This window comes from Alligator sinensis, unplaced genomic scaffold (genome assembly GCF_000455745.1).
Source record: "Alligator sinensis unplaced genomic scaffold, ASM45574v1 scaffold449_2, whole genome shotgun sequence".
In the NCBI taxonomy this organism is placed as follows: domain Eukaryota; kingdom Metazoa; phylum Chordata; order Crocodylia; family Alligatoridae; genus Alligator; species Alligator sinensis.
Window position 1 is genome coordinate 341,686 of NW_005842831.1, and position 8,746 is coordinate 350,431.

Genomic DNA, 8,746 nt, shown 5'->3' on the forward strand with positions numbered 1-8,746 from the left:
GAAGTCCTAGTTTCCAGCCCTGTGGGCAGGCCAGTGGCACACAACTGCCCCACATGAAGCAACATGCATCCCAGAGTAAGCATACCAACATGATATATTCTACTTTCTTTCTACTCTTATGATAGCTAGGTAAGAACCTGGGCTGCTGCTCAGCACCCTATGGCTTCCTCTCACCATAGCACAGTCCAGGACAGGATACAGCCTAGATCATGGAAGGAAAAGTGTTCATGAAAGAATGTTTACCGCCTCCCTGCCTCTGGTCCCTACAGATGTCTGATCAGCACCGGTGGAAGCCAGGCTTCCCTGTTAATGTACAACAGTGTGTTTCTCAGTAGGTTGCCATTGATTCCATTTGTGTTTGTTATCCCAGGCAGCACGATGGTGTTTACACAGGCACACAGAGTGGCACAGCTCTGTTACTAACAACAAAAGCATCCCACAACTCAACTCTTCCGCAAAACACCTGCAGCTGTAGGGAAGACAGACACTCAGCTGGAGAACAGAAAAGCTGTGGGGGAGAAAAGCAGCACCCCTCTCCTCCCTATCAAAACAGAGGTTAGTGCCATTGTTTGACTTGGCTGATGATTGCTTGCCGAGCATCTGTTTAGACCAAAATGGGCTAATCTGGGTTATGAAGTCGGACACACAAATCTATAGTACTTAAATGGGTGGACTGAATGTTGATGCCTCCGAAAATCAGAGCACTTATTCAGGTGTCAAACTATGGATTTAGGCACCCAAGTTTAAGTAAGCAAGCTGGAAATTATTGGTTTAAGTTGCCATCTAAGCATGTACTAAAGCTGCAGTACCACTAACAGAGCTGTTATCATATGCTTGTTATTTGTCACCTATCCCAACAATCTCCTAAATGTCTGCACACTGTAAGAATCTGTGCTGTGCTCTCCTATACCTGTGCAGCTTAGTGGCTAGAGAACTGGATGAGGACTCAGGATACATGGGTTCCTCTACTTTCTCTCCAGAAAGCTTGACAAAGCTGGGCAAAGCACTCTGCCTCTCTGTGCCTCAGTTTCCCCACCTGTAAAGTGACAGTAACCTCGTTTGTAAAGGGTTTTGAAATCTGCCCATGAAAACAACCTTAGATAAGAGCTGAGGGTTTCACTGTGGTTGTAGGAGACACTACTGTGAGCTGTCTAAGGTGTACCTCTCTTACTAGGTGGTGCTGCAGAGTAGTGGTACTTTAGCTTAGCAGACATAAGACTGAAGAGAAAGCCACAATTTTTTTTTCCTAAACCCAACGCCCAATTAGTAGTTGGATTCCCCCATGGTGCTGCCTGCTTTTTGTTCATTTGTCCACAATCATTGGTGTGAACAAGCTTTTTGTTTAAACAACTGTTTAGAAGAAGGCAATACAGGCATTTACTGAAAATGATGCAGAGGGATGAGTATGCGCACCAGAAACACTTCCTCCTCTCTTTGTTTACTCCTCCAGTCCAGAAGGGAAGACAGTACCATTTGATGATGGCTGCAAACAACGTGTAAGAAGTAGCTAAAGTAATGCTTTCATGCAACCATAAGCAGCTACGTCATATTTCTGTAAGATGCTCACTGGAAAAAATGAAAATGTGTCAGAAACGAAGTCTGCCCATGGATATACAAAAACTTTAAAAAATGTTCTTTTCCTGAGATGACCTCTGTACCCTAAGTCATTAACTCAGCTCTAGTTTCTTTGCTACTCAACGTGTCAGTTTCCCTTTATGTAAAATGCTCTCAATGTAAGTCTGTGCAACGGAGCTATTAAGGTTACTAGAGAAACAGATCTTGCAGTGAGTTCTGCACACAGGAGTCTGCCTCTGTTTAAGTCCTATTGGAATCAAGGCTATGAATTTCCTGGGTTTTCTGCATTTAATTTACTAATTTTCTTGGGTTTTAAGGAAATGGATGAAAATGTGGGGAGGGGGGAAAGCCCCAACCCTAGTGGCTGACCACAGGTTCAAATGAAAGTCAAATAAAATAAAGTGGTTGAACTTGGTGTCCTAGTGGAAGTGACTAGGTAAGCCACATACATGAACTCTGTAGGCTACTCTCACCCCCTTCCAACCCTTCAAATAGCAAATTTTTCACACTTGATAAAGATGCACACTAGTTTTGAGCAAATAGCACAAAACCACACCAAAGAAAGGTATAGACAAACAGCGAGTGTAGCTTAAATAATGTTTACCAGAAAATCAGGGTTATGTATGTAACCTGGGTACACCTAGGGTGTGCCCTCCCAGCCAAATAGAGAGGAAGTGGTGACAAGCTAGGGTGCTGAGGGAGGGGCGTCACTGCCCTACATGCAGATCCCCCATTTCCCTATAGAGACAACCCCACGAGTGTACACTTAACTATATACGGTTTTATTATTACAAATATAATTAAAACATTTACATGCCGGAACTAATTGAATACCTGATAGTACAAAATTCTAATATTATAAAAGCCTTCATCTGTCTGTCTGTCTGTCCATAATGCTTTATTCGGGCTGACAAACTGGAGCTGGCCTTGCCACCCCCCTGCTCCTTGGAGGTAACGGTGGCGGTGACGTGGGGGGGAGCAGGGTCGGGGAGCCGCGGGGCTGGGGAGAGGACACCAGTGCTGGCCTCGGCCTGCCCCTCCCCCCTTCCGTCATCACCGTCTGCAGGGTCCACATGGTGGCGATGGGGGAGGAGTGGGCCTGACGCGGGGAGGGAGGAGCGGGTGGGCCGCGGCGGTGGTGGCAGTGGGGGGAGGGGAGCAGTGGGCATTGGGACTCCAGGCCTGATGCAGGAGGGGAGGAGGAGCGAGCCCAAGCAAAGGGAGAAGCCAGCCCACTGCGGCGGTGGGGGGAAAGCAGTGGGCCCAGCCCAACGCAGCCCGATGTGGCAGCAGTGGGGGGAGGGGAGGAGTGAGCCTCCTCCCCACCCCACTGCTTCCCTCCCCCACCGTGGTGGCCCGGCTTCCCCCAACCCTTGGGCCGGGTCCTCCCCCACATCAGGCCTGGGCCTGCTCCTCCCCTCCTCCAGCCACTGCGGCGGGGGGGAGGGAGCAGGCCCAGACCCCAAGCAGCAGGAGGGAAGGAGGGAGCGGGCCCAGACGGAGGATGGGGCATGGGGCTCCATCCCCACCCGCTCCCCCACCCCTTTTATTCTTGACAGGCAGTTGGCTAGCAACTTTCATAATCTCCAAGTCAAGAAATGAGTTACCCGACCCAATGAATCCAATAATATTCACCCCAGTGGGTAAAACCCAGTACTTAAAAATATATACAAAACTGGCCCAAAGATTTCTTCAAGCTCTCAAACCCATCGTCACAGTTAACAACACTAAAAAAATAAGAACAATATTATTTAGACTGGACATTAGGAAGAACTTCTTCACAGTTCGAGTGGCCAAGGTCTGGAACGGGCTCCCAAGGGAGGTGGTGCTCCCCCCTACCCTGGGGGTCTTCAAGAGGAGGTTAGATAAGCATCTAGCTGGGGTCATCTAGACCCAGCACTCTGTCCTGCCTATGCAGGGGGTCGGACTCGATGATCTATTGATGTCCCTTCCAACCCTAGCATCTATGAATCTATGAATCTGTGAATTTATAAAATATAAAGCACAACCTAAACTTGGAAACTTAATGACATAGGAGTCTAATTATGAATTCGTTCCCCAAGCCTGGAGAACAGGGGACCCCTCACCCATTTCCAACAGGGTCTCGGGACCCACCCACTGGGAAGGGTCTTCCCCCCAGCTCTAGTGTGGCCACTCCTAATACCTTCCCTCCTTTTCAGATACTCCAATAACTTATGGCCCCCCTGATAGCCCGGCTCATCCCAGTGTGATGCTTCCCACCGGGGTCTCTTCTCCCACACTGCCTCCAGGCTCCCCTTGTGGCCAGGTGCTCCAGCCTGGGCACCCAAGCTTTGCAACATCACCTGCTTCGGTCCTCATGGCCCTCTGCAGATTTGCTTGTGCTGCTCTATGCCCCACTCTGAGCATGGAGGGCTAGCTGCTTCACCATGTGGAGTTGCTGGGCTCCCAACCACCTGCCTCACACTGGGGCAGCCTTCCCCGTTCTCCAAGCCCTGCTCAGCACTGGGGCTCTTGCAGGTCGCTGGGGCCCAATGTGGGGCTCTGGCCTTCTGGTCTCACACCAGGTGGCTAACCCGAGCAGCCTTTCGCTGCTCACTGCTCATGGATCTTGCCCAGGTCCTGTGCACAGTGGTTGCCAGCCACTTGCCGGGGTCTACAAGTTCAAGCTGCCTTGCTGCACTCCCAGGGCTGCTCTTTGCAGCAGGTCCCTGCACTGTGACAAGCCCAAGGGTCTCACACCCTCCCAGGGCTGCTCCGTGCAGTGGGTCCCTGCACCCTGACGAGCCTGAAGGTCTCACACCTTCCCAGGGCTCTTCAGGAGCTTGGGGCTATTTCCCGCTGGGGCAGCTCATCCCCAGCTTTCCTCACTCCGATCTTCCTTCTTCAACTTCCCCATCGCGTCTTCCGCTATGCAGGACATACTGCTCCTTTTATACAGTTCAGGAGCTCCACTCCCGAAGTTCTCCAGACCTGGCAGGGCACAGTCCTGAACCAGGTCGGGATTGCTCCTCACCCCCTCCCTTTGGGGAAAGGGCGTGGCCTTGCTTACCCTGGCTTACTTCTGATTGGTAGATGGGCTCTACCAATCAGAATTGCAGAATCTCGAGCCCAGGATTCATTCAGAGTTCAAATGTGAAGTCAGCTATATGTAAAACTAAGAACCGGAGTGGAACACACTGAAACAGAGAGATTTGGGTGTAGAGTTAGTGACCCATTTATCACGGGAGCCTGTTCTATGCAGATCCTCAGCTAGGAAGAATCATCAGTGAAGTTCATGGACCTACATGAATTACCATATTTCATTGCATACCACATGCACCTTCCCCTCCAAAAATCAGCACCACAAAATTGCGTTATCTGTCTTGATCAGGAAAGTTGATTTTTCTGCCTGGAGTAGAATCACCTCCCTTTGATTCCTGCTCCACCTGGTGACACCAGTGGCATTTCTATTCAGGCAGATGAGGGAATCAGTTAACTCAATGGCTCATTTTTCTTCACTCCACGTGTGTTAATGATTGTCTCTCCTTTTTAATAGTCTTGATGTTCCACTAATCAAACTAACCTTTTCTTCTGCCAATTTTGCTATCTGCTAGCTATTCCTGGTTTCGTTTCTTCTATTTCACAGACTTGCAGACTGTTTTTAGCTCTTTTCAAAATCATAGATCCATCCATGGAGACCAGTCTTTAGCAGCAGCTCAGGTTTCAGCTTTTGGGTAAGCAGGAAAGGCAGCATGAGTGAGCTGGTGATTAGCGAGTGCCAGGAGCCAGCTGTGGGCATCAGATTTCATAGATTTCATAGACATTAGGGCTGGAAGGGACCTCAGAAGATCATCGAGTCCAGCCCCCTGCCCCAGGGGCAGGAAGTCAGTTGGGGTCACAGGATCCCAGCAAGATAAACATCCACATTTCTCTTGAAGGTGTTCAGAGTAGGTGCTTGAACCACCTCCGATGGCAGGCAATTCCAGACCTTGGGGGCTCAGACAGTAAAGAAATTCTTCCTTATGTCCAGCCTGAAATGGTCTTGCAGGAGTTTGTAACCATTCAACCTTGTCATCCCTTGGGGCGCTCTGGTGAACAATCGCTCACCCAGATCCTGGTGAACACCCTTGATAAACTTATAGGTGGCCACCAGATTGCCCCTGAGCCTGCGCTTTTCCAGGCTGAAGAGTCCCATAGCTCTCAGCCTGTTGCCGTAAGGTCTCTTTTCCTGACCTCTGATCATGTGTGTGGCTCTTCTCTGGACTCTCTCAAGCTTCTCCACGTCCTTTTTGAATTGTGGAGCCCAAAACTGGATGCAATACTCCAGCTGCAGCCTCACCAAGGCCAAGTTCAACAGGAGGATGACGCCCTGAGATTTGCTTGAGAAGCATCTATGGATGCAAGCCAGCGTTTTGCTTGCTTTACTAGCTGCAGCATCACATTGAAGACTTGTGTTCATCTTGTGGTCAATCATGACCCCCAAGTCCCTTTCATCCGTAGTGCTAGCCAGTGTAGCACTGCCAAGCTTATAAGGATGCTGCAGGTTTTTCCTCTCAAGGTGGAGAACCTTGCATTTTTCAGTGTTAAAAACCATCAGGTTCTCATCCGCCCATTTCCTGAGCCTGTCAAGGTCAGCCTGGATTGCCCTCCTGTCCTCAGGTGTGGATGCTTTACCCCAGAGTTTGGTATCATCAGCGAACTTGGCCAGTCCGCTTCTGACTTTAATGTCCACATTATTAATGAAGATGTTGAACAACATAGGCCCAAGAACAGAGCTTTGAGGGACCCCACTGGTCACAGGGCACCACGACAATTGATTTCCATCAACCACCACCCTCTGGGTCCGACCACGGAGCCAATTCTTCAGCCAGTGGATCATGGTGGACCTGAGGCCGCAGTTGGCCAGTTTTGCCAAGAGGTGATCATGGGATACTAGATTGAAGGCTTTTTTGAAGTCAAGATATACAATATCAATCTCCTCTCCCTTGTCCAGGTGATAGGTCACCTGGTCGTAAAAGGAAATAAGATTGGTCAAGCAAGACCTACGTGCAACAAACCTGTGCTGGCTATCCCTCAGGATGTTGCCATCAGCCAGTCCTTTGAGAATGGCCTCTTTGATGATTTTTTCTAAGACCTTCCCCAGGATAGAAGTCAGGCTGATGGGCCTGTAGTTTGCCAGATCCACTTTCCTCCCTTTCTTGAAGATAGGCACCACACTGGCCTTCTTCCAATCTTCGGGCACTTCACCAGAGCACCAGGAGTTCTGGAAGATCCGTGCCAGCAGCTGAACTATGATGCTAGCCAGCTCCTTGAGTACCCTGGGGTGTAAACTTTCAGGGCTGGCTGACTTGAAGGTGTCCAGCCTCTCAAAGTGTTCCTTCACAAGTTCAGCATTGGTGGAGGGCAATGAATCTCCCTCACCTGGGCCTCCCTGTCCCGTAATGGGCAGGGGCATCCCGTGGAATTGATGAAAGACTGACGCAAAGTACCCATTTAGTAAGTTGGCTTTTTCCTGGGCATCGGTTGTCAGTTGTCCCTTCTGGTTTAGCAGGGATCCAATGTTGCCCTTGCTGTTCCTCTGGCTCCCCACATATCTAAAAAAGGACTTTTTTATTATCCTTGATACTTGTAGCTAGTTGGAGTTCAGTTGCAACCTTGGCTTTCCTTGTTCACTCCCTGCAATTTCGGACCAGTGCGGAATATTCCTCCTTGGAGGTGGATCCCATCCTCCATCCTTTGTAGGTCTTTCTTTTTTCCACAGGAAGTCTGCTAGTTCCCTGGAGAGCCAAGGGGGCTGCTGTGCCCTTTTGCTGCCTTTCCTCTGAGCTGGAATAGCATTAGCTTGTGCATCCAGGATTGCTCCGTTGAGGAGCAACCACTCTTCCTGAACTCCCCTCCCCTTTGGGTCATGGTCCCTTAGGGCCTCACCAACAAGCCTCCTGACCTTTCAAAGTCAGCTTTGCTGAAGTCGAGGACTTCTGTATTGTTGACTGTTTTGCCAGCTTTACGGCAGATGGTGAAGGTATTCAGCTCATGGTCGCTGTCACCCAGCTTCCCATCGATTGTTAGGTCACCAATTAGGTCATCTCTGGTTGCCAGTACCAGGTCAAGCAGCGCTTTACCTCTCATTGGCCTGTAGACTTCTTGTGTCAGACAGAGGTCATCCACGCATAAGAGGAAGCTTTGCGACCGCTTGGATTTAGCCGAGTGCTCTTCCCACGAGATGTCTGGGTAGTTGAAGTCTCCCATGACAACCAAAAAACAAAGGTGTTTACTTTTAGGGTGCAGGCTGGTGATTATGCAGCCATAAGTCTGGAAAAATCTTTTTTTCTTCATTCTATCTTCTATTTGGGGAGGTGTGGTATGTGAGAAAATATGGTACTCCAATGCAGAGTATGGTGCCCTATTCTTTAGAGAGAACCAGATGTCACTCTGCAAGGATAACTTAGTCTTTGTTTATCTTTTTTTCTTAATATACATCAAAAAAGGGACTGGAGTCTGATATCAGTTATATGGGTGTAACTCTGGAAAGACTCCATTGCACCAAAGGAACGAGTCTGTCCTCACAATGTGTATCTCTATGAGGACTGTAATGGTTGTGTTACCTTTTCCAAATAGGGAGGAGATTAGCCATGGACTATACTCTGGAGGCCACCCATCATAAAGAAAAACTTCTGAAGACTGTTTATGCCCTCCAGGTGAAATCAGACACTACACTCCAGAAGGCAAGCCCACTTCTGAGCAACCACCATGGGATGGGCATGGTGACAGAGCACCAAGTCCACCAGCTGGCAGAGAAAGTCAAAGGCATCTGTCATGACTTAGACAACATCAAAAATCTCCTCTATTATCGACAGAATAACCTGGTGCAGCAGATCCCCAACCCCAATGGCAGCAGTTACGGGGGACCAAGTGGAATCCATTGCTCGCTGGATGGTTCTATCTACATAACTAGTGAAAATGCACCCTGTGTCCACATCCTTAGTTGCTCAGGCCAAACTCAGCAGCTCCTGCCATGCATAGAGTGGGGAAGGGAAAGTGAGGCCTTTTTGCCAGAAGATGTGACAGTGACAAGGTCAGGGATGGTGGCTGTAGCTGACATGTTGAACAGAGCCATCTGTGTCTTCAGCCATCACTCCAGGTTCCCCAAAGGAGAATGGATAAAAATTGGGAAGGTCAATTCCCCCAGGGGCATTGGAGTGGACTCAGC

General features: G+C 49.3%; 2 protein-coding genes across 6 annotated transcripts in view; both read left to right on the top strand.

The window, feature by feature from the left end:
• Positions 1–436: 436 nt before the first annotated feature.
• NHLRC4 (NHL repeat containing 4) overlaps positions 437–8,746 on the top strand; it is an 8,934-nt gene continuing 624 nt past the window's right edge. Inside the window, exons 1-3 of one of the 5 annotated variants that reach the window (XM_025191562.1) lie at positions 437–555; positions 1,359–1,733; positions 8,155–8,746. The exon at positions 8,155–8,746 is cut by the window's right edge and continues 624 nt beyond it. In XM_025191562.1, the coding sequence (XP_025047347.1) occupies positions 8,169–8,746 (578 nt within the window). In that variant the 5' untranslated portion in view covers positions 437–555; positions 1,359–1,733; positions 8,155–8,168. The remainder of the gene's footprint in view (positions 556–1,358; positions 1,734–8,154) is intronic. The other 4 variants (XM_025191563.1, XM_025191561.1, XM_025191565.1 and 1 more) reach the window with 4 other exon arrangements.
• The window catches only part of PIGQ (phosphatidylinositol glycan anchor biosynthesis class Q), a 64,455-nt gene continuing 56,196 nt past the window's right edge, over positions 488–8,746 (top strand). Inside the window, exon 1 of the mRNA XM_025191559.1 lies at positions 488–555. The gene's annotated coding sequence lies outside the window, so the exon portion shown is untranslated. The remainder of the gene's footprint in view (positions 556–8,746) is intronic.